This window comes from Solanum pennellii, chromosome 4 (genome assembly GCF_001406875.1).
Source record: "Solanum pennellii chromosome 4, SPENNV200".
In the NCBI taxonomy this organism is placed as follows: Eukaryota; Viridiplantae; Streptophyta; class Magnoliopsida; order Solanales; family Solanaceae; genus Solanum; species Solanum pennellii.
The window spans coordinates 2182643-2208283 of NC_028640.1; the positions used below are offsets into that span (position 1 = coordinate 2182643).

Here is a 25641-nt window from a genome sequence, read left to right on the forward strand (position 1 = left end):
AAGGTCAAACGAGCCTTGGAGCGAGCATACCTCTCATTTCGACGAATTTTGTGTGCGATAGCAAACCAATTTTTGGTTGATCCGGATTCCGACGTCAAAAATGCCAAATTTTTTTGTGGACGTCCGTCATGACCTTGTCTATGAATCCAGTTGGCCCTCACGGCCCGTCTGACCCATTTTGAAGGTCAAACGATCCCCGGAGCGAGCATACGCCTCATTTCGACGATTTTCGTGTGCTATAGCAGACATTTTTTGGGTGATCCGGATTCCGACATCAAAAATGCCAAATTTTTTTGTGGACGTCCGTCAAGACCTTGTCTATGCATCCGGTTGGCCCTCACGGCCCGTCCGACCCATTTTGAAGGTCAAACGAGCCCCGGAGCGAGCATACCCCTCATTTCGACGATTTTCGTGTGCTATAGCACACCATTTTTTGGGTGATCCGGATTCCGACGTCAAAACATTTTGTTCATGTAATTCTTGTTATTCTTCATTGTTTCAATGAAGGATTTTGCATAGAAGTAGATAGTATTAACAGCACTCAATCTCTGAGTGATCCCGGGATTTTATTGTCTCCGGGAGGGGTCTTCAAGTTGGGATTTTTCAGTCCAGTAAACAGTAGTAATAGGTATGTTGGTATTTGGTATAATTTTTCTGTTACAACTGTTATTTGGGTGGCTAATAGGGACAAACCTTTAAGAGATTCTTCTGGGGTTGTGAAGATATCTCGTGATGGAAATGTCGTTATAACGAATGGAGAGGAGGAGGTATTTTGGTCATCAAATGTTTCAACTTCTCAGGTAAACTCAATTGGCCTTCTGCAAGACTGGAAACTTTGTTCTCGTTGATCATCGGGACAATATGACCACGATATGGCAGAGTTTTGAACATCCTTCTGATACAATTGTCCCTAGAATGAGAATAAGTGAAAACACAAGGACAAGGGAGAGGGTAGAAGCAAATTCTTGGAGAAGCTCTCGCGATCCTAATATTGGAGACTTCTCTTTAGGAATAAGTAGTTCTGGATTCATTCCTCGGCTGTATATATGGAAAGACAGACGTCCCTATTGGCGAAGTGGTCAATGGAATGGTCAGTTCTTTATCGGAGTGCAGGAACTGTATGCTGTGGCGTTTGATGGATTTAGTCTAGCGAATGAACACCAAGGTTTTGTATATTTAACTGGTCCTGTTTCTTCTAAATTCATAACCAAATTTGTCATCGATTGGAAAGGGAACATGGTTCAATCGTACTGGGATGAAAATGAGACAAACTGGAAGATAACATGGTTAGTTCCCAAAAACGATTGTGAAGTTTATGGAACATGTGGTCCATTTGGAAGCTGCAATTATTTTGAGTCGCCGATATGTTCTTGTCTGAAAGGTTTCAATCCAAAGCATAAGGAAGAATGGGAAAAGGGGAATTGGATTAGTGGTTGTGTTAGGAGGAAGGCTTTGCTATGTGAAGTAAAGAATAACACAAAGGATTCAAGTAAAGAAGACGGATTTCGAAAGATGAAGTTAATGAAATTGCCTGATTTTGCAGAAAGGTCATATACTATAGAAGAAGAATGTAGAAGCAAATGCTTGGGCAATTGTTCCTGCATAGCATATGCATTTGACACAGGTATCGGCTGTATGTTGTGGAGTAGCAACTTGATTGATATTCAGCAACTCCAAATCTGGGCCAAAGATCTCTATTTTCGCGTGGCATATTCAGAACTCGGTATGTATACTGGCTATCTACTTTTTTTCAGCTAGTATAGCTTATTCTGTCATTTTAGATATCATGGACTCAATAGGATTCCATGTATGTACTTTAAGTTGCTTACTTCTGTGAAGAACTGGTAGTTGTTCACCTTTTGTGTTTGCTCTACAATGCAGATCATTATAAAGACATAAAGAAAATTGTAATCGCAGTGATCCTTGGTACGCTTACACTCTGTGTTTGTCTGTTGATCTACTGTACAAGGGTGGCCATACGTAGAGGTAAAACAGGCTATAAATTTTTTGCACTTCGTTGGCTAATGGCTATAGTTAACTTGTATTCCTGATGATATTAGGAGTGAAGAAAAAAGAGGTAGTTTTACTTGGTAACAAAAGTCCAGTTCATATGGAAGAATTACCAGTCTTCAGCCTCGATACGCTTGCAAATGCAACATCCCAATTCCATGAGGATAATAAGCTTGGTCAGGGCGGTTTTGGTCCAGTTTACAAGGTATGACATTTATCTCTCTCGATCACTTCTCAAATCTCAAGTCACTGAAATTGGTGCTTTGACCTAGTGAGGAGGTGTGAGAAGTTAGCAACAGTGGGTTTTAGGTAGAAGTAGGCCGAAGAAGCATTGGGGAGAGGTTTTTAGACAGGAGATGCAAAGCTCCAGCATTCCGAGGATATGACCTTAGATTAGCAGGTCATGGAGGTTGCAGATTACCTTGTCGTTATTACTCTTCTTTTGAATTATATGTTATGTTTTTTCTATTATTTTCTTTGTTAAACAGCCTCTCTACCTCCTCGAGGTACAAATAAGGTCTGCGTACACTCTACCCTCCTACCTCTGAGACTACATTGGGTTTGTCGTTTTTGTTGAAATTGGTGATTCTTTCTAGGGAAAATTGGAAGATGGGAAAGAAATAGCAGTCAAAAGGCTTTCAAAAGCCTCTGGACAGGGGCTGGAGGAGTTCATGAATGAAGTGTTGGTGATCTCTAAAGTCCAACACAGAAATCTTGTTAGACTCTATGGATGTTGTGTCGATAAAGAGGAGAAGATGTTGATTTATGAATACATGCCAATGAAAAGCTTGGATGTGTTTCTCTTTGGTTAGTCCTTGCTCTTGAAAGCACTTCTTATAGTGTCGATGTATGCATGTTGGATCCTCCAAACACGTACTGCAATTTTTGGAGGATCCGACATGAGTACATCAGCAGCTTTTCATAGTTTTCTCCCTTGAAAAAACCATATCATACATATTTATTAACTAAAACACGAACTTGATGACATTTTTACAGTGGATATATGGCCCCGGAATATGCAATGAAAGGAAGATTCTCAGAGAAATCAGATGTTTTCAGCTTTGGAGTTCTAGTGTTAGAGATCATCAGTGGCCGAAAAAGTACAAGTTCTTGGAATGAGACATCCTCTTTGAGCCTTTTGGGATATGTAAGATTCATCTTATATGCTAGTATTGAAAACACTATGCTGTCAAACATCTCTATAACGTCATTTATCCAGATACTTTTTGGCAGTGAAACGTTATTATAGAACATAACCTAAAAGCCGGTTCCTAGGAAAATTTTACTATTATAGTGAAGTGTTGTTATAGAGAGGTTTGATTGTATGTACGTACCTTATATTATTACATTATGATGGTATAGTTACTTTTGCTGTCACTGTGTTTTATGCATCAATAATTTTGATGATCAATTTTTCACTGTTTTTTCAGGCATGGATGTTATGGAAAGAAGAAGATTTATCAACCTTTATCGATCCGTTCATATTGAATCCGAGCAGGGAAATGGAGATGAGAAAATGCATACAGATTGGTTTACTGTGTGTTCAAGAATTTGCTGAAGACAGGCCAATTATTTCATCTGTTCTTGTGATGCTTACTAGTGAAACTACAAGTCTTCCTGCACCATTACAACCTGCTTTTACTGAAAGTAGAGAAACTAAGTGTACTTTGAACAATATGAGTATCACAAACCTTACTGGTAGATAACATGAGCATATGAAATTGCCTTTTTCAGGCATCAATTGCCTTTGGTGAAAAGATTGTTGTCCATCACATTTGCATCTTCTTTAACCCCTCGTCAATATTATTTTAAAAACGTAACTGAGTTAACTTGCATGCACCTTGACTAATTCTACAAGATGCCTCCCACCAGGTACCCGAGTCCGTCCACCATGGCTTGAACCAATGGGGAAAAACACACATAATGTTAAGCACTAACAACATGCTAATATGCACAACTTCAATTTCTTGCAAGAAGTTAAGCATCCTAACTTGAGTTTCATATTTGGTAAGTTTTGTGACTATCAATATGACCTTCACACAAAGCAAAGAACATTACTATTGTCACACAGCCTGAGACAAGACAACAAAATAGTCACCGTCGCGGCGTCACATTTACGCACTTCAGACTATCAAAATGCAAAACCAAGAACATCTACAATAAGAATGTTGACACAAAAAACAGCAACTTTAGACCATGCCTAGAGTTAGTGACTGAAGAAGTTCAGACTTCAGCCACACCCCCAAATTAAGAAACTTTACATCATCACTGACTCAAATAGTGTAACAAGGACCAACACACACTAACACGTAAATGCAAATTACAATCTTAAGATTGTTATATTTTCACAATAGTTGACTGCCACCAACATCTACACAAAGTCACAAAGTCACAAAGTCGAAGCACACGCCAATCTTAAGATTACTTGTACTCGCAACAGTTATCAGCCAATTGCTTGTACTCACAACAGTTATCAGCCACGAGCATGTAATCATCTGAACAAAGGCATCACTCATGACAAAAACACTATAGGACAAAGGTGCAAAGAAAATCAAACAGAGTGGACGGTCTTCAGAAGAGATTTTTTTTCTTTTTCGATAAGTATTGGAAAGAGACAACTGACATGAGTAAAAATAAATGGATGAACATGCTCATCTTAAAAAACATCCGATCAAGAAAAGAAATTTTCAACATCCTACTGTTGGCAGGCAGAGCAGAGTGCCAACTACCAAAGCAACAAAATGAAAAATTAAACAACTGTTGCTGAAAATTAAAATATCGAAGTCTAAACATGTATCGTCATGGACTACAGAAAGGTACCAAGTAAACCTCTGCAAAGGCCCCAGGGATATACAAGTAAACAAACAAGACGCATTGGCAGTCCGTAATGGTACCCTCTATGTAAGTCTACCTGATTGTCACAAACTTGTTGGTACCATGTTTGGCCCAGTGAGTCCTCAGATCAATTGGATTAGCAAAATTGTATCCTTCTGCAGCAAGTTTCTCCAAAACCTTCTTGAATGCTCCCTGGCTCATCTTTCTTCCAGCAATCCTTGCTCCACGTCTTTTAGTACTCATTGGAAGTGGATACATTGATATGCTAGTGGTGCAACAAGCTGACTGCCAGCCACCACATCCCCATCGATAGCATTGCTGAGGAGAACCAGTACAGGAACAAACTGGTATAGGAATGACAGAAATGTCCATATCAATACCATTTAATACAATGTCCATGCTCTTCTTTGCTGGTTTTGCTCGTTGAGAGGGGTTGCCATTTTCCTTGGGTGCAGATGACACTTTCTTTGACTTCTTTGCTTTGGGAGCTTTGGGAGTGGCACCACCAGTCTTTCTCTTTGAAGGACCACTTTCTTTCTTAACACTTGGTTCCTCAACATTCACCCCCACATCCTTAGTTGTATCAGGTTGTTGTACCATTTGCATGGGAGTACTTGCAGAAGCATCAGGGAGAACTGAAGTGTAAGGACTCCCCGGAAACATATGAAGAAATTTGTCTCTGTGATTTATCCAACTGTCCCTTACATAGTCAATGTGAGATAAAGGTGCTTCTGGGATGATAGAATCCCGGGAATGGAACACCCCATTAGCACCGAGCATAATTGGATTCTCACGCCTAGTAAGATAAGGTTTTGCATCTCGATCAACCATCGATGACATCAGCTGAAGACCTAGATGCCCTTTAAGGGAAGGTTCATAATAACCCCAGTTCCTCATGTTCAAGCCGTCGTCATCCATCAATAAACTACAGATGAATCCAAACATCACCGCTTAACATTAATTTTTTTGCCACAATTAGAAATGCCCAACAAAAAATGCATTAAATTACTAATCTCCATATCAGACTCAGATTAGGAATATATCCAACATAACAAAACTATCAAGATTTGAAATGGAATAGTAAATAACAAAATCAAGTCAACCAAGCATAATATGAGCAGATCCAGTAACCCAAAGCTAAATGCCAGTAGCAAATTCATCAAATCTACCCATACCCATTGCCATTGCCATCATTCCAATTCATATGCAATTTCATCAACCTTTCAATAGAAATGAAATGTACAACTAGAAAATTTGACAAAGCTCCATAACCCCAACTCAAATATTTGCACCCAAAACAAATTAGGCACCTCAAACTCATCAAATTCAACATTGCAGCCACTAGAAACAAAAACCGACAAATAAAGTTGGAACATTTTTGAGTTCCCAGTTACAACTTTTGATAACCCCAACAAAAAATTTTAACCCACAAACAAAATGAGCACCCAAAACTCAACAAATTCAACATTTCAGCCACCAGAAACAAAACCCACAAATAAAGTTAAAAATCTTTTGAGTTTCCAGATCAAATTTTCAATAACCCCTACAAAAATTTGGAACCCACAAACAAAATGAGCACCCAAAACTCATCAACTTCAACATTTCAGTCACCAGAAACAAAAACCCACAAATAAAAATACAATCTTTTGGGTTTTCCAGATCAAATTTTTTGAACCCACAAACAAAATGAGCACCCAAAACTCACCAAATTCAACATTTCAGCCACTAGAAACAAAAACCCACAAACAAAATTAGAATCTTCTAAAGTTCTCAGATCAGCAACTAAACACAATCTAAAAATCCCCAACACAAAAATCCACAAATGGGTACACTCAAAATCAACAGAAATGCAAACCCACAAATAAAAATTGAATCTTTATGTTCTCCAACACAGATCTGACACAAACAACATACATAAAAACAGATCCAAGATTAAACCAACAAAACTCATCAAAATGAAATTAGCAAATTAGCATGCAAAGACAAGTACATATTTTTTTCAACAAAAAATAATCAAATGAAGAAAGAGATAAAACATATAAAGAAAAAAAAAAGTCCAAATTTTTAAAGAAAGAGATATATAGAGAGAGAAAGAGAAAGACAGGGAGAGAGAAACTTACTTGTTGGTAAACACCTCTTAGGGTTTTTTTTTTCCTTTCAGGAGAGAGAGAGACAGAGGTGAGAGGAGAGAGAGAGAACTGAAGGAGAGAGAAAGGAAGAGAGAGAGAGATGACAGAAACCCTTTTAAGAAAGAGAGAAAAGAGAGACCATTTTATCAATTTATTTATTTTTTCAACTTCCAATGAAAGCAATTTAATATAAATATAAATGCAATTTAATATATTAAAAAAAAAAAAAAAACAGCCGAATATTATCTTTACGTTTACTACTTTGATACCTTGAAGCATAATAAAACCAAAAATAAGTATTTTTTATTTTAAATTTAAATTTTTTTAGAATTTTATTTTAATGATTTTATATATTATTTCGTAACATATTGTATTAATAATTATATTTTATTAATAAATATAATCTTTTCATAGATTATATCTATCGTATTTTTGTATTATATAATTTCACAAATGTTTAAATTATAATCTATCAGAAACTAGGATACTATTATAAAAGAAGTTCAAGAATAAAATAAAATAAGTAAATAATGAGTAAAGAACTGATCACATTTAATCAATTGTTCTATAAATTGCAACTTTTTCATTGTTATATTTAAACTATATGATATTAGGAAGGAACCATATAAACAAATATAGTTATTTGAAATAATATAATTTATTGCAGATAATAATTATTTAAATGAGAGATTAGTTATCTGATTTTAAAGTTATTTTTTTTAAAAGCATCTTTTATATATATACAAATATATGTATAAACAAGTCACTCAATCCTTTGTTGGATAGAAGAAATTTTTTTTATTGACTTTAAATATAAGATGCAAACACAAATATGAAACATAAAATACAAAATAAAATGATAATAGTAAGCGCAAAACTCCATTCATTAAATAGAAACAAAATATCAAGTACAAACTTCATTCTTTACCTTATCTTTATTGAAAACTAGAGAAAATTGGAATAACATTCCCTTCTTTTTTTTCTGTTATAAATAGGGTTGTGATTATTTATATATAACTAAGATCAAAGGGATAAACTTTTTCGTTAGTTATTAGAACAAACATTTTATTTTTTGTAATTTTTAAATATATATAATATACTAAAAAGAAAAGTAAGATAAATAAATTAAAGAGGAGAATGTCATTAAAGTAGAAGAACAAATTGTAGTATAGCAGCCCAATATATCTTACCCTATTTGTTTCAAATTCATGAAGTTGTTTGATTTTTAAATATTAGAAATTGTTAATTATTATGATTTATTATATTTTTTTAATGTAATTTTAAAATAATATATGTTGCTCAATCGATCTCAATTAATGTCACATATGTAAAAATTCGAGGGTCAATTAAATATATAATATGTTTTAAAAATATTTAAAGTTATTAATTATCATAATTTACAACACTATTTTTTAGTAATTTACACTTATAATATACTAAAAGTGAAAGTACGATAAATTATTTATCTTATAGTAAATTTATACGACTTAGTACAAACACCAAGTGTAATATCTTACCCTAATTCTATTTGCAACTAATGACAAACAATCCGTGCTTTACACGGACCCAATATTATCAAATATAATGAAACAAAAGATATCATACAAATCGAGACGAATAGACCATACTATAACAATTATCCAAATATTAAAAAGTAATATTATATGCTCATGTTATCTACCAGTAAGGTTTGTGATACTCATTTTGTTAAAAGTAAACTTAGTTTCTCTATTTTCATTGCACATTCTGAAGTGTCTTCTTTCAGTAAAAGCAGTTTGTGATGGAGCTGGAGACTTGTAGTTTAATAGTAAGTATAACAAGAACAGATGAAATATTTGGCCTGTCTTCAGCAAATTCTTGAACACATAGTAAACCAATCTGTATGTCTTTTCTGATCTCTATTTTCGAGCTCGTTTTCAATATAAACGGATCGATAAAAGTTGATAAATCTTGTTCTTTCCATAACTTCCATGCCTGAAAACAATGAAAAGTAAGATCATCAAACTAAATTTAAGGTACATATAGTCAGTCAGACCTCTTTATAACAGTCGTCCTCTATAATAACATTTCATTATATAACAGCCAAGCTCTTTTTTGGGACCGGTTTTTCATGTTATGTTATATTATACGTTCTTTATAACAAACACTTCGCTATAGCAACTATAAGAGGAGTCTTACATATCCCAAAAGGCTCAAAGAGGATGTCTCATTCCAAGAACTTGTAATTTTTCGACTACTTATGATCTCTAAGACGAGAACTCCAAAGCTGAAAACATCAGATTTCTCAGAGAATCTTCCTTCCATTGCATATTCTGGTGCCATGTATCCACTGTAAAAATGTCAGTACGATTCGAGTAGTTTAGCTGGTATGCAAAGTTATGGTATTGTATATAGATCAATGATCACTTACTAAGTACCAGCTACTCTCATTGTGTCTGCTTGATCTTGATCAGATCCGAAAGTCCTATAGCCAAGCCAAAATCTGAGATCTTTGGATTGAAGTTATTATCGAGCAAGATGTTACTTGGATTTAGATCTCTATGAATTATCTTCAATCTTGAACTCCTCTAGCCCTTGTTTCGATGCTTTTGAAAGCCTCTTGACAGCTATTTCTTTCCCATCTTGCAATTTCCCCTACAAGGAATCAGCAACATGAAATATGGAAAGTGATCGAGAGAGATGAAACTCGTACCTTGTAAACTGGACCAAAACCGCCCTGACCAAGCTTATTATCTTCATTGAATTGGGATGTTGCATTTGCAATCGTATCGAGGCTGAAGACTGGTAATTCTTGCATATTAACTGGACTTCTGTTACAAAGTAAAGCTACCTCCTCTCTTTTCACTCCTAATATCAGCAGGGATACAAGTTACTATAGCTAACAAAGCGCTTATAAATGTATAATACAAAAACTTAATAGCATGTTTACCTCTACGTCTGATCACCATTGTGTAGTAAAGGAACAGACAAACACAGAGTGTAAGAGAACCAACGATTACTGTAATTACGATTTTCTTAATGTCATTACCATTATCTGCAGAAAACACTAAAGGTCAACAAATATCAGTTCTTTAATTCAATTAAGTCGAACATATCTCAAAGGCATAAATGTGTCTTTTGATTTGGCCTTTGCTGACATCCATGCCATCCAACTTTGAGTGTGCATGAGAGCGTAGATGTGAGTTGAGGCCAAGTAAAATGGCACGTTTATGTATTATGTCTATCTCAAATGACTGACAATGAGTCTTTTATTCAGCACCAGAATACTTACCAAGCTCTGAATGTGCCACGTGAATATAGAGATCATTCCCCGAGCTTTGAAACTGCTGAATGTCAATTATTTTACTCCACGACATACAGCTGATACTTGAATCAAATGCATACCCTATGCAGGAACAATTCCTCAAGCACTGGATTCTATATAAGTCTTCTGTAGTAGATGATGTTTCAGCAAAATCAGGCAATTTCATCAACTCCATCTTTATAAATCCGTCCTCTTTACTTGAATACGCGGTGTTATTCTTAACTTGGCATTGCAAAGCACTCCTCCTAATACAACCACTAGTCCAATTCCCCTTTTCCCATTCTTCCCTGTGCTTTGGCTCGAAACCTCTCAGAGAAGAACAGACCGGTGACTCCAAATAATTGCAGCTCCCAAATGGACCACACGTTCCATAAACTTCACAGTTGTTATTGGGAGCTGACCATATTATCTTCCAGTTCGTCTCATTCACATCCCAAATTGATTGAACGAAGCATCTCCAATCCAAGACTAATTCCATGAACAAATTATCACGAACAGGTCCAGTAAAATATACAACACCTTCGCGATCATTCACTACATCAAATCCATCAGACACCACAGAATACATATTCTGCACTCCTATAAGATCTGTCCATTCCATAGACCAGTACGCCAATAGGGACGCCTTCCTTTTCATATATACACCTGAGAAGACTCCAGCATTCATTCTTAAAGAAAAGTCTCCGATATTAGGATCCAAAGGACTTCTCCGAGATCTTGCTTCAACCATCTCCCCTGTCCTTGTATTTTCACTTATTCTCATTCTAGGAATAGTTGAATCAGAAGGATGTTCAAAACGCTGCCATATTGTGGTCATATTGTCCCGATGATCAACGAGTACAAAGTTCCCAGAATCTTGGAGAAGGCCATTTGAGTTTACCTGAGAAGTTGAACCATTTGATGACCAAAGAATCTCCTCCTCTCCATTCGTTATAACGATATTTCCACCACGAGATATCTTTACAACACCAGAAGAATCTCTTAAAGGTTTGTCTCTATTAGCCACCCAAATGACAGTTGTTACAGAAAATTGTACCAAAGACTGAAAAATCCTAACTTGAACACGCCTCCTGGAGACGATAACATTCCAGGATCACTCAGAGATTGAGTGCTGGTGATGTTATCCACTTCACTACATAATCCTGTATCAATAAAACGAAGACACAAGAATTATATGAACAAGATATTGCAAATTTCTTCTTCTGCTGCTGCTGTTACTCATCTTTTTGGTTTCCTAAGACTTTTCCTATTTCCATACTATATGTACAAAAGCACAATATGTTATCCAAGTCTACTATCACAAACCACATATCATTCTCAATCAGAAACTTTGAGGCCAATGGAAAAATTGACACTTAGAATGAATAATGCAGAATGTAGAGTTTTAACTTCTATACGCTGATAGTATAAGTCTTCTCTCCCATCACTATCATTGTGTAGTTCTAACTTCTAAGTTACAAGACATGTACAAACCTATTGCTATCAAGTATGTTCCACTAACTTGAAATAACATCATGAACTGACAAGTTTTACGTTGGTTATCAATCTACCACAACACTTCTTTTTATCTAGGCTTAGGACCGACGATGTAAGCAAGCTCACACCCCTAGAGTTACTAAGTTGAAATAACAACAAAAAAAAACTACATTAATTCCAATGGAGAATCTGACTCATATAGAGACTCATTGTTATTCTATTGGTCCAAAATCCAAATATATCTTTCCATTATAAATATACTCATGTCATTATGCTTAGTCACAAACACATTTCTTTTCTTTAAATTATTAAAATGCTCATTGAAAAAAGAAGAAGATGAAAATAAAATAAAATAGGTATTTGAGGTAAAAATATGACATTCAAGCTCAACTCAACCTTAGATCAGAAATATAATGGTTGATATAATTAAACTATTTCGAAAAAGTAAAATGAGTGAAAATTCAAAAGCCATGTTAGTGTGACAATTGAGTGGGGAACTTGACAATAAGCTTGCACTTCATCGTCAACATGCTTGTCAACTATGAGTGGTAATAATGCACAGAGTGAAAAAGAAAAATGTATTCTGTGATAGGCAAACACATATTACACTTGTGGATTATGATATTTGATTCAACACTGAATATTTAACATGTAATCGAAAAATGAATGACAAAGATATCATACAAATTGAGACGGATGGATCGTACAATGATAATTATGCATATCTTTAAAAAGATGATTTCATCTACCAGTTATGTTTGTGATACTGATATTGTTCAAAGTACAATTAGTTTCATTGCACATTTTGAAGATACAATCATGTCTTTCTGTAAAAGCAGGTTGTGATGGTGTAGGAATACTTGTAGTTTCACTGGTAAGCATAGCAAGAACTGATGAAATACTTGGCCTGTCTTCAGCAAATTCTTGAACGCATAGTAAACCAATCTGTATGCATTTTTTTATCTCCATTTCTGAGCTCGGATTCAATATGAATGGATCGATAAAAGTTGATAAATCTTCTTCTTTCCATAACATCCATGCCTGAAAAAACAGTGAAAAATTGATCATCAAACTTACTGATGCACAAAACACAGTGACAGCAAAAGTAATTCTACAAATTGTAAGGTACACATAATCGAACTCTCTATAACAAATCGTTGCTATAATGGTGAAATTTACTTTGGATGTTCTCTATAATAGCATTTCACTATAGCAACCAAAAAATATCTGGACAAATGATGTCGATGTCGAAATGTTTTGACTGTATAGTTTTTGCAGTATTAGTATTTGAATAGTAGTATATAAGGGGAATCTTACATATCCGAAAAGGCTAAAAGAGGATGTCTCAGTCCAAGAACTTGTACTTTTTCGGCCACTGATGATCTCTAACACTAGAACTCCAAAGCTGAAGACGTCGGATTTCTCAGAGAATCTTCCTTTCATTGCATATTCTGGAGCCATGTATCCACTGTAAAAATGTCAGCACGTTCGTGTAAAAACTGATTAGTTAATAAATATGTATGATATGGTTTTTTTAAGGGAGAAAACTATGTAAAGCTATGGTATATATGGATCAATGATCACTTACTAAGTACCAACTACTCTCCTTGTGTCTGCTTGATCTTGGTCAGACCCGAAAATCCTAGCCATGCCAAAATCTGAAATCTTTGGATTGAAGTCATTATCGAGCAAAATGTTACTTGGCTTCAGATCTCTATGAATTATCTTCAATCTTGAATCTCTGTGAAGATAAAGGAGTCCTCGACCAACCCCTTCGATTATAGTGGAACATTTTCTCCAATCCAAAATGCCTCGGTGTCCTTCATCTAGATTTTTGTCAAATATGAACGGAGAAGGATTAACTTTGCTTCAAAAGAAATGTGGAGCAATGTTGCTCAGACTCCCCAAAACTGTTGATGTTCTTATGTCGGATCCAACAAAAGTGCAGTACTTTTGGAGGATTTAACAAGCATCCATCGACATTATTGAAGAGTCCGAACAACATAGATGTGGAGTAACAAAGAACTGCATATGAGAAGTACTATGCTTATGAAAAGGACTAACCAAAGAGAAACACATCCAAGCTTTTCTTGGGCATATATTCATAAATCAACATCTTCTCCTCTTTATCAACGCAACATCCCAAGAGTCTAACAAGGTTTCTATGTTGAACTTTAGAGATCACCAACACTTCATTCATGAACTCCTCCAGCCCTTGTCCCGAGGCTTTTGAAAGCTTCTTGACTGCTATTTCTTTCCCATCTTCCAATTTTCCCTACAAGGAATCAGCAATTTCAGCAACTGAAATTTGAAAAGTGGTCGAGAGAGAAGACAACTGTACCATGTAAACTGGACCAAAACCGCCCTGACCAAGCTTCTTATCCTCATGGAACTGGGATGTTGCATTTGCAAGTGTATCGAGGCTGAAGACTGGTAACTCTTCCATATGAACTGCACTTCTGTCACCAAGTACATTTATCTTCTTCCTTTTTACTCCTAATATCAGCAGGAAAACAAGTCAACTACTATAGCTAACAAAGTGCTTCTAAATGTATAATATGAAAACTTTATAGCCTGTTTTACCTCTACGTCTGGCCATCCTTCTACAACAAAGGAACAGACAAACACAGAGTGTAAGAAAACCAAGGATTACTGGAATTACAATTTTCTTTATGTCTTTATGATGATCTGCAATGTAGAGCAATCACAAAAGGTGAACAAATATCAGTTCTCTACAGAAGAAGCTACTTAAAGTATATCTATGAAATTCAATGAAGTACATGATATCTCAAATGACTGATTAAGCTATTCTGGGTGGAGAACAAGTCTTCTATTCAATATAACTACACATACCAAGCTCTGAATGTGCCATGCGAATATAGAGATCTTCCCCCCTGCTTTGGAACTGCTGAATATCAATCAAGTTGTTATTCCACGACATACAGCCAATACCTGAGTCATATGCATACGCAATGCAGGAACAATTTCCCAAACATTGGCTTCTACACTGGTCTTCTCTAGTCGATGACCTTTCTGCAAAATCAGGCAATTTTATTGACCCTATCTTTAGAAATCCGTCTTCTTTACTTGAATCCCCTGAGTTATTCCTTACTTCACATTGCAAAACTTTCCTCCTAAGACAACCACTAGCCCAATTCCCCTTTTCCCATTCTTCCCTGTGCTTTGGCTCGAAACCTTTCAGACAAGAACAAATCGGCGACTCCAAATGATTGCAGCTACCAAATGGACCACACATTCCATAAACTTCACAATCGTTATTGGGAGTTGACCATATTATCTTCCAGGTCGTCTCATTCACATCCCAATATGATTGAACCAAGTTACCTTTCCAATCCAAGACAAATTTCGTTAAGAAATCAAAATCACCAGGGCCAGTAAGATATACGGTACCTTCGCGATTGTTCACTACATTGAATCCATCAGACGACACAGAATACATATCCTGCACTCCGATAAAGATCTGGCCATTCCATTGACCACTTCGCCAATAGGGCTGACTACCTTTCCAGATATACACCTGAGGAATGAATCCAGAATTCATTAATAGAGAAAAGTTTCCGAAATTAGGATCCCAAGGGCTTCTCCAAGATTTTACTTCTATCCTCTCCCCTGTCCTTGTGTTTTCACTTATACTCATTTTAGGGACAATTGAATCAGAAGGATGTTCAAAACTCTGCCATATTGTGCTCCCATTATTCAGATGATCTACAAGAACAAAGTTCCCAGAATCTTGGAGAAGGGCAATTGAGTTTACCTGAGAGGTTGAAACATTTGATGACCAAAGAATCTCCTCCTCCCCATTCATAACGACGACATTTCCATCACCTGAAATCTTCACAACCCCAGAAGAATCTCTTAAAGGTTTGTCCCTATTAGCCACCCAAATGACAATTGTTTCAGAAAAATTGTACCAAATACCAACATACCTGTTAGAGCTGTTTAGAGGACTGAAAAATCCCAACTTCAAGACGCCTCCTGGAGATGATAAAATCCCAGGATCCCTCAGAGATAGAGTGCTGGTAATGCTATCTATTTCTGTGCAAAATCCTGTATTAAAACAATGAAGAAAAACAAGAATTACATGAACAAAATGTTGCACATTTCTGCTGGTGGTGGTCATCTTTTTTGGTTTCTAATACTCCTCCTATTACCAAGCTATATGTAACAAAGCACAATAAGTAGACAAAGTTTACTATTATAAGCTTCCAAATTGTCAAAGTCCACTATAAAACCATTTTGCCAACCCCACAGAACTAGCAAAAAAATTTTAGGCCACACATGTCATTCTCAATCAGAGACTTTCAAGCCAATCAAAAAATTGGGCTAAAAATCAGTTCATACTATAAAGACTCAAAATTTCAGTCTTAGAAATGAGGATAAGACTCATTTCAAAGTTCAAACTACAGTTTTCAGTTCATACTATAAAGACTTCAAAATTTCTTCTGTACAAACTACAGTTTTCTCTCCTTTGTCACACGATAAATCCGATTTCTTTCCCTTCACAACCCTGGAACAAAACACTAAAGTAAACAATGATGGCTAGACTAATCCAAATTCACCTTTAGACATATAGTATCTGAAACTCATTGGCTAGACTGATCCAATTTCACGCTACATACTTGTGAAAGTGCTCCCCACCAAAAGTTCTCCATTACCCGGGCCTTAAAACTGAGACTTTAATTAAAGGTGGAGGAGAGATTTCAACCATCCCGCCACACCCATGAGTAGTAATGTAGTTCTGGTGTAGTAATAAGGATTCTTTGAATAATTTCCCTTTCGCTGTGTTCCACTATATTTAACGATGAAACATGTGTGCACATCATATGGTACAATCACATTTACTAAAAATGACAAACTTATAATAAAGATAATACATCACAAAAGCCCATTACCTTCATAGTACCAAACTCAAAAATACAAGAAGTAAATAGCAAACTAAGTCTTACATGACATGTATGGGAGGAAAAGTTTAAGTAGACTACAGAATCCATCTAAGCTAGAATAGTGCACACATATTACACATCAATTAGGAGAAATCAAATTCCAGTGGGATGTTTAACCACTTCGTCTCACAATATCTTCTCAATGCCATCATGTGTTGAATTTTCTTACCTGCAGAAAACCATAGATGGAACTAAATCTTAAATATATTCGATAGGATCAAAAATGATTCCGATAAGACATAAAGTTTTAGAAACACACCGAAGAACAAGGCCAAGAGTGCTCAAGTCCAATAAGAAATATACTTGACATATTGCAGGAAATCCTCATGATTCAGTGAGTTATCTTAGCCAAAGCAGCTCTTTCTTCCATTTTTTGCAATGATTTCTCCTCTAGACGTAAGGAATGGCAAAGAAGCGACCCAGCCCCATAGACCCCTGAAGAAATAAGCTGAAAGCACTAGAAGATAACAAGATATAGACAGGTGATGAGAAGTGACAATTATCAGTAGGAGGTTATCATGTTAAAATTATAGGGCTCAAAGTTTTCAAATCTGTCAGTCTTACATTCTCATAATATTATTTAATCAAAAGTCACAAGAATCTACACTTGTGCTCAAATTAGAAACTGTGCTGTATTTTTGTGGAGTAAGCAAAAGGTCTTTTTTTTTGTTTCGACCCAACTTGACCAATATTAGAAACCCACAAGAAAATTGTTTAACCCAAAAACAATGAACTAACAATTGAGCAAATGTCTCTCTTACGCCATATTTTTGTTTGTTTTTTATAACCAAGAAATCCTGAGAGGCAGTGGTGCACAGTTTGAAACTTGGTAATAATGAGCCCGCCATTCTACCCTTCTCCACTTAAATATCGAACCTGTGACGTGCACTAAGCTCATACTACTAGAACAAAGCCCTACACCTCTCTAATGCTATTCTCAAGGGCAACAATTTCAAAATATATTAATCAACAATAAACTAATTAATTGTATCCCATCCCATACTCTAAGTCTAAGCTAGCCTTTCTTCTGTTGATATTCAGATGGCTCCTCTCAATTTTCAGTAGCAAAGTTACCATCAAACTTTAACACTTACAATAAAAATCTATTCTTTTAGCTTTTGACATAAACTCTTCAACGTAAATGTTAACTGCTAAGGATCATTGTTTTGATATCAATAATTGTTTTCAGTACACATAGGAAGCAACATAGTTCTCAGTCACGCTTTTCACAAGAACAGATAGAAGAAAGCACAAAAGTGAAAAATCATGTTCGAAGTCAATCTTTTCACAAAAACACAAAATACAAAGCAAAAATGACATTAGACTTCATCTCAAAGATCATATGAGCTTGAAACCACATCCTGAAACTAACAGACATATAACTAAATGTGCAAAAATCATATACTTAACATAATATTTAAGCTTCAACATGTTACATGTTTATTGGACCTCTAGAATAGAGACCTACCTAGTTTCTCCAGAAACAAATTTTAACATCTAAACCTGAAGGTCTTTAATCTTTCTTGTTAAAGTAATGGGGAAGTCGTTATGTAAATCACTACAGACAAATAGATTTTCCAGCAGTAATTAGGTTCGAGAGATTTACCTGTCAGTACTGCAGACCTTCTTAGTTGCTGGGTGGGGGGAGTAAGAGCCAGAAGAAATGGTGGAACATGATACCCTCCTGTATATGGTGGACTATTTGGAGAGAAAGAAACAAGAGGTGTCTAGAAAACACTGCAGAATCAGTCCAAAAGATCAAATGGCGTTGTATGAAGACTCTCTTTTTGGTGTAAAGAGGAGGGTATAGAGGATGCTGGACAGGTTATAATTTTTTTTTCTTCTTTATAAGTTTAGTAGCAGCTATCTTGAGTTGGTTTTTTGGGGTCACTGCTGTAAATCTTTTTGGTGGTTGCCCGCATACCCTCATTGCTGAGGAATACAACTTTACCTTTATCAAAAAGAAAATTAGTGCTTGCAGAATTATCCCCAAAATACTTCATTTCAGCAATTTTGCGTATATGTTGAAGGTTCCCTTAAAGAAACCGTGATGAGTAGCAGGTCTGTCACTGTGCAATTATATACACCGCTATAGCAGAAACTAAAACCTTCTTTTGGATGTTGAATAATGCAGGCACCTAAGGTGTTAAGCCATTCAATAGAAGATTACTGCCTCCATACATTAAATGGATGAATTTCTTATTGTAAAGCAAAATAAATGCTTCACCCTGAACCTCTCAAAACCATACCAGAGCACAAATAAACGGATGATCTTCAGGCAAAATGGATACTATGTTGAGGACAACGCAATATTATAAGCAATGGAGACTGACCTTCAACAAAAATCAGCCATTATATGTTTCCTTAAAAGCACGCGCAGAGAAAGCATGATGCATCTCATCAATATGACTTATTTTGCAAGGCATTTATGATGATAAGGAACTGAATGATCAGAAATTAATAAGAATGAACCATGGAAATGTCTTGATCTGCTAGCATCAAGTGATGGGTCGAAAACATTTGGATCAACATGGAGATCCATTCATTTCACTGTCAACCCATTTAGGAACTATCAGAGCAACAAGTTCCAGTATTGAAGGGTAATACACTGGAGGCTATAGACTATGAATCTTCAGCATAACCCAGCCCATCTCTTAAAGTTCAATGCTGCCTCTCTCTTTTTCATCTGAGTTTCTGACTGGAATTTTGGAGCCTTCCCCTTGTAGAGTGTTTTGTGGTATTTTAAGAAGAGGGTGCGATATTTATACTTGTCAATAAACATATTGCCTTTCTCCATCATCTGTACGACTTCAATTGCTCGAACAAAAAAACCACCTCTAACAAATGTATAAAGCACAGCATCTAACAGTTCCTGATCGAACTTCATTCCACTAGAAAAAGCAAGAGACTTCATTTCACCCCATAGTTCTGTCACCTCGACATATTTTCCGCCAATGGCAGCATAACCAGTGACCAGAGAATGAAAAGTTTGTACATTTGGAAAATGGCCCAAACTCCTCATCTTCTTAAAAGCCTTTTCGGCATCTTGCATCAACCTCTTTTTGCAGAAGAAGTGAATTACATTATTCCAGTCATGAACTCCATAATCTACTTTTTGCCCTTCCTTGATTTCATGCAAAAGCGTCACCATTAAACTAGCTTCACCTCCTTCTGCAGACCCTTTCACCAATTTCTCAAATTCTTGATGACCAGCTCTTGGTATCTTAGCCTCTTTCATCTCCTTGAACAGGTCAAGGGCCCCTTGAGAGTCCTTCTGTATCACCCTGGACTGGATCAATACTTCATAACAGCTTGCATCTATCTGAATCCCAGCTTTAGGAGCATCTCTAAGCAGTGATGCAACTTCCCCGGCTCGATTCTCTTTACAGTATGCTTTCAAAAGAGATGCATAAACAGAAGAACCAGTTCTAACACCAGCCAATCGCATTTCATCCAGAAGGTCATGTGCCTGATCTAACCATCCAAGTGAAATACAAGAGTTTATCACATGAACCAAGGCAGAATCATCAACTGAAACTGGAGAATCTTGTTTCTCCGCCTTAATTAGAAATTCTGCAAGATCTTTTGTTCTCCCAGCTTCCAGGAAAGCCTTTACCAATTTAACATATAATCTCTCAGTAGGCTGGAGAATACCATGTTCAGTTGTAATAAATTCAATTTGCTTCTGCAACTTAATTACCAAGACATCAAGTAAGCTTTTAGCAATGGTCTGCAGTTTTGAAAACTTTCTGTCCCTACAGATATCTTCATATGATACCAAACTTCCTGATTCATCTGGCTTTCGATGATGGGCATCCTCAGGAAGACCATTTGAACACAATGTATCGCCACTTCTAGAAACCTCAAGAAGCAAACTAGCTATACCAAGAGAATTTTTAGCTTTCTCTGCCTTGCGAAGCATTTCTAGAACCATGTGGGATGTAGATTCAAGATCTCCAAACTTCAGAAAGCATGAAAGCAAACAATTATAGAACTGACGAAACTGCATCTCTGTCACATTAGGGGCCTCTTCCATGTCTCTCTTAAGCTTCTTGAGCTCCTCCTTTCGTCCGTTCTTCTCATAAATATGAGCCATTATGATTAGTAAAGTAGCATCAGCTTTCAAGTTGATTCGAGGCATCATGTCGAGGAGCTGCTCTGCTTTTCTAGTGGCTCCAAACAGAAGACATCCAGCTAAAGCAATGTTGAAACAAGTGGCATTAGGCTTCATGAAAAGCAGAAATTCGTTGCTCTTTTTACGGGGATCAACTCTTCCATCCTGGAATAAGTAACCTATTTCAAGGACCAATTCAACAGCAAGGTAGGATCCAGTAGAGGTCTGTGACATATAAGCCAGGATTGCAGACCAAGCACTCACAGGTGGATACTTCTCTGTTTCCACAAGCTTCCTTAAAAGAGTAGATGCGGGAATAGGTGATCCACATTTGGCAAAAGCTAAAGAGAGATATATAAGAGTATTCCTCTCAAGCAAGTCATGCTTGTTTTTCTCAAATGCTTGTTCAACCAAGCCATAAGCCCTGTCCAGCTGTCCAAGATCTGAGCTTTCAGCACTGGCTGCTAGTAGTTTATTAACAATTGATTTTCTAGGAAACCCTTCCATTTGCATGTGCCTCTCATACACAGCCCATGCATCATCAAGTTTATTTTCATCAATATCATTTTCTAACTCTTCAGACATTTTACCAAGGTCTTGAGCCTGGACAAGGATTGTCCCAGCAATGGTAGAAAATGGAGCAGTCTGAGCAAACACAGTGCGGTTGACTACGTCCTGAATCTCTATGTTGCCCCAAAAAAAGCCAACTGACCGATTGACATTCTTACTACTCCGATCAGACTGACTTGTGTGTCTGAAAACTATATAATCACCATTGACAGCAAACAACCGAAGCAAAGAATAAGGGAAAGCTGTCATCCTAAAGTTCAACTTCTGGAGAGTGATCATTTTCTCCAAGTAGCATTTCTAGCTCTTTATTTCATGCTGATTGTTGGCTGACAAAGGAAATAATATTAGAGATTAGTTATTAAGTTCTTTTTCATTTGTAAAAAATATTTTACTATGTTTTCTGCCATGCTAACCTTACCTCAGGAATGGACGACACTGACACAGATATTAGAGCTATTTTGAATTCATGGATTTCAGATGCTACAGTTTGATGGCGGGAAATTGAGTTTGGTTGTGTGAATCACTATGAATAATTAAAAGGATGCTATATGAGTTGATTTCAATTTAAGGGGCTAAAACATGCAATAGAATGATAAATATTGCACTTTTTATGGCATTACTCTTTTCTTCTTCTTTTTTATAAAAAGAATATCAGTAAACAGTTTAACATAGGAACCAAATTAAAACACATATTAACTTGTAAAAAATATCATAACGAATCATACAAATTGGAGTTAATTTCTTTATGCAGTGAAAGCAGACACCGAGCTCGGCAGCTCCAATTCAGAGTTCAGGTTCTACCACTAAGAAGCATGCTAAAAGTTTGCGCAATAAATTGATTAATAATACACCTTTATATAGACTATTTCTCCTTTTTCTTCTTACATTAAGAAGGTTTGAGAGTAACTCACACGGGAAGTAAATAAGAATACAAAATTAACTTGTGTAAAAAACTCATAAATAAGCATCTCGATTCTTTCTTTATGCAGTCATAATAGTCAGTGACTATGACAACCCCAATTCAGAGTTAGTCATTACCATTAGGAGTATGTTGAAAACCCGCAATATAATGAAAAAGATTACACCTTTATGTCCTTAAAACTCCTTGTTTTCTTCCTTTTCTATTAAGGATATCTCAGAATACTAACTAGCGTTAATTACATGGATGGTTACTCAAATTGTGGAAAAATTATTCAGTGAAGTCGCTTTTGTTCTTTCTGCAACAAAAAAATCACTCATATTTTGCCAATTATCCCACAAAACTACTCCTTCCGGAAAAGTACATTTTCTCAATATCCCAGAAAATCACTCCTGCGGATCAGCTTACTAATCTCTTAGCTACCTATTCCGAGACGATGAAAAAAATTTATTTATCCAAGCCAAACTGAACATGAAATCGTACAACAGTAATTAACCGAAGAATTCATGTCACATGCATTTCCCCATGTAACATCCCCCTCACAATCAAAGACACATGGTTCTGGGGTTCAAAGCTACTGTATGAAAAACCAGATACAGATTTGAGTAAAGATAGAAAAGAATTTGTGTCTAATCCAATTGAATATCCTGGCAGCCAATCCTATAACTTATAACTGGATAGAAGGAAGATTGACATAAAATTAACTTTATTATCCCCATTATCATCAATCAACTCAACATCAGTATTCACAATAGATCAGTGTTTCTGTATCACATGAGCAATTCAGACATCCACAGCTTAGCAACTAAAACCTCTATAGTACCCTTATATAGTGGGGTTGGGGAAAAAGAGGATAATATACACATACTTTACCCTTACCTCGTAGATATAGAGTATAACAAGGATAACCATCCAATTAGTTAACATGGGAAGCTGATAAAAATGCATATTAACTAGGAAAAAAACAGAAATTGAAGCTGATTTCTTTCTTTAAGGAGTAACAATAAGAACCCAGAAGGGAAAAAACCTCAGTTCATAGATTCTCGTTTTACCACTAAAAAACATGCTGAAAATCAACAATATAATGAGCAAAACCGCACCTTTTAAGGCTTTCTTTTTTTTCATTTTCTCATTTTCTACTTTCAGAATACTGATTAACAACTTATTGGAGTTAGGGATTAGGCAAAAAGAGAAAAAGGGATCTCACCGGTCAATTTTTTTTTGGTCGGAGAGAAGCAGAGTTCGCCGGAGACGAAGAAAGATGACTGTGACGGTGTGACATAAACTTGATGTTGGGCCATAATTTTGGGCCAAAATCAAGAGTATGATTTGCACTTCGGTCCTATTTTGGGCTCGTCTTTAATTTTTCTCTCTCGTAACAGGAGAACTTTTCCGTAAGACGTAAATTATATATAATGGCAAATTAATAAAATAAATTAAATGTTATAACCATACTTTGATATAATTGTGCCGTGTAACAAATTGTTTGTCAATCACATCTCTCAGTCAAACTCTCGCTCGCCACTCTCGGTCGCTCCCTCTCACATTTACACAGACACAAATGTATAAAATGTGTTTGTGTTTGTATAAAGCGATAAAATGTTGTATATATATACATATATTTTTGTTCCCCTCTCTCCCCTCTCGCTCGCCACTCTCCTAAATCTCGCTCACCACTCTCCCAGATCTCGCTCGCCTCTATCGCTCATACAAATAGAAACAAAATGTATAAATTGTGATTTTGTTTGTATAAAGTGAGAAAAATTGTATATACACATGCAAATACATATATCTTCATCCTATACACTTATGTACAATATAAATATTCCCTGGCCAATTTTCTTTTGTCTTTTTCTCTTTCTCGTTTTATATATACACAATTTATACAATTGATTTTTATACAACTGCTTTCTTTTGCATATGTATAGCGATTTATACAATTGGTTTCTTTGTATATGTATAGAGAATTATACATATTTATGTTTGCTATGGAGCACAATTATGCGAACTTTGTTATAGATACAAATATCAATTTTATGTTTGCTATATGTGAAAGTTGCTCTTTCTATTTTATATCACAATACATCATAAGTTATGTCCTGAAGTGATTATTGTTTTATATCATGCGGAACATAAGTTCAATTGTTAAAAGACAAAAATTAAAGATCAATCAATTTTATGCGTGCAATGTACATTTTTGTTCAAAAATTAACGTAAATAATAATAGAGTTGCTTTTAGATATGCAACTTAACTTTAATTTAATTTTTTCAAGAAAATTTCTGCATTTTGAAGTTTTGAATTGTCAAAATCTAACTTCAGATCTGAATATCTCAAATACGAATAGTCAAAATTGAAACTTATTATCGCAGATAACTCCTCCAGTGCCTGGCAAGTGCGCATATAATTTCTCGAAGGATCGCTATTTAAGACATAGCTAAAAATTATAAATTATTTAATATTCAATCGCCTTTAGAATCAATTTTAAATTTATAAGTCGAAAATGGGGATGGAGTTACAAATGTTAAGAGTATAAAGTTGGGACTATCAAGTCAAATTTCAAACAAAATGTTTGAAGTTTAGCATATTGCTTGTATAATTTGAATTTAAGATAGTTAAGTGTGACATTGATATTAGCTCATATATAAAGTTGATACAATTATGTATATATACTCTTTATTAGTTTATATACATATAGTTAAAATACACACTATTAATGTATATGTACACACCTATACACAACATAGATATATATATCAATAGTGTCTATTTTGATATACTAATAAGTTAGTTGGCGGAACAGTATATATCTAATTTTCCCTAAGAGAATTACTACTAATAATAAGCTATTCGCTTATTTCAATCCAAATAACTTTTGAAAAATCAATAATCTGTTTTTTTACTAATCTCTGTCAATTTTAATATGTCCAAGTATATAGTTGGCCAGTAACATTGTGTTAATATAATTTTCCTATTAATTAAATCTATAGTACCCTAATTATACATAACGTTCAGCATGTCTCAACTGACCATAGAATTTGCCGGGAGTAATTAACCAATTAATTAAAATGGTTTAACATTTGTAACATGACCAAAAGCATGGTTCCATTTTTATAATACATGCATGTAACTCTTGCTTTCTGCGATAGATTTGCATAATAAAAATTTTCCAATATTTGTACAAACATAATAAAACCATCCATTTTGAATGACACTTTTTTTTTATTTTTGGTCATTTTTTGGCAAATTAAGTGTGTGTTACCCTTTTTATTTTTCTTTAAAAACACCTAGCTAGGTAGATAGAGGTTGGTAAGTTGTAACT

General features: G+C 35.5%; 2 protein-coding genes and 2 pseudogenes across 13 annotated transcripts; 1 reads left to right on the plus strand and 3 right to left on the minus strand.

Annotated features, from left to right (window-relative positions):
• The first annotated feature begins 464 nt into the window (after positions 1–464).
• Positions 465–4575, plus strand: LOC107016407 (annotated as a pseudogene).
• Positions 4576–4580: 5 nt separating this feature from the next.
• LOC107017966 (protein BASIC PENTACYSTEINE2-like) lies at positions 4581–7091 on the minus strand. The gene is made up of 2 exons (XM_015218284.1): positions 6966–7091; positions 4581–5770 (listed from the first exon to the last, which is right to left on the minus strand). Exon 2 carries the CDS (start codon positions 5761–5763, stop codon positions 4918–4920), a length of 846 nt encoding a protein of 281 aa, XP_015073770.1. The 5' UTR covers positions 5764–5770; positions 6966–7091; the 3' UTR covers positions 4581–4917.
• A 1418-nt stretch (positions 7092–8509) lies between these two features.
• On the minus strand, positions 8510–12177 carry LOC107017984 (annotated as a pseudogene).
• Positions 12178–12412: 235 nt separating this feature from the next.
• LOC107017983 (G-type lectin S-receptor-like serine/threonine-protein kinase At1g11330) lies at positions 12413–23665 on the minus strand. Of its 12 annotated transcripts, none has more exons than XM_027916265.1 (10): positions 16978–19355; positions 15702–16887; positions 15530–15600; positions 14608–15292; positions 14338–14442; positions 14096–14250; positions 13819–14029; positions 13343–13580; positions 13072–13222; positions 12413–12795 (listed from the first exon to the last, which is right to left on the minus strand). In XM_027916265.1, exons 3-10 carry the CDS (start codon positions 15578–15580, stop codon positions 12496–12498), a joined length of 1896 nt encoding a protein of 631 aa, XP_027772066.1. In that variant the 5' UTR covers positions 15581–15600; positions 15702–16887; positions 16978–19355; the 3' UTR covers positions 12413–12495. The 12 variants fall into 12 exon arrangements, 6 of the variants coding, with proteins under 6 accessions (XP_027772066.1, XP_027772064.1, XP_027772065.1 ...); XM_027916263.1 differs by having other exon boundaries at positions 14608–15448; XM_027916264.1 differs by having other exon boundaries at positions 15530–15607.
• Between the last annotated feature and the right edge of the window lie 1976 nt (positions 23666–25641).

Excerpts from the sequence above, each read along its gene's own strand:
- LOC107017966 (XM_015218284.1), bottom strand. The coding sequence starts at position 5,763 with ATGGATGACGACGGCTTGAACATGAGGAACTGGGGTTATTATGAACCT.
- LOC107017983 (XM_027916261.1), bottom strand. The coding sequence starts at position 15,580 with ATGAATGGGGAGGAGGAGATTCTTTGGTCATCAAATGTTTCAACCTCT. Across the intron at positions 13,581-13,818 it reads CTTGGATGTGTTTCTCTTTG|ATGAAGGACACCGAGGCATT; the intron begins GTTAGTCCTTTT and ends ACAAAAATCTAG. Across the intron at positions 13,223-13,342 it reads AGGAGAGTAGTTGGTACTTA|TGGATACATGGCTCCAGAAT; the intron begins GTAAGTGATCAT and ends ACATTTTTACAG.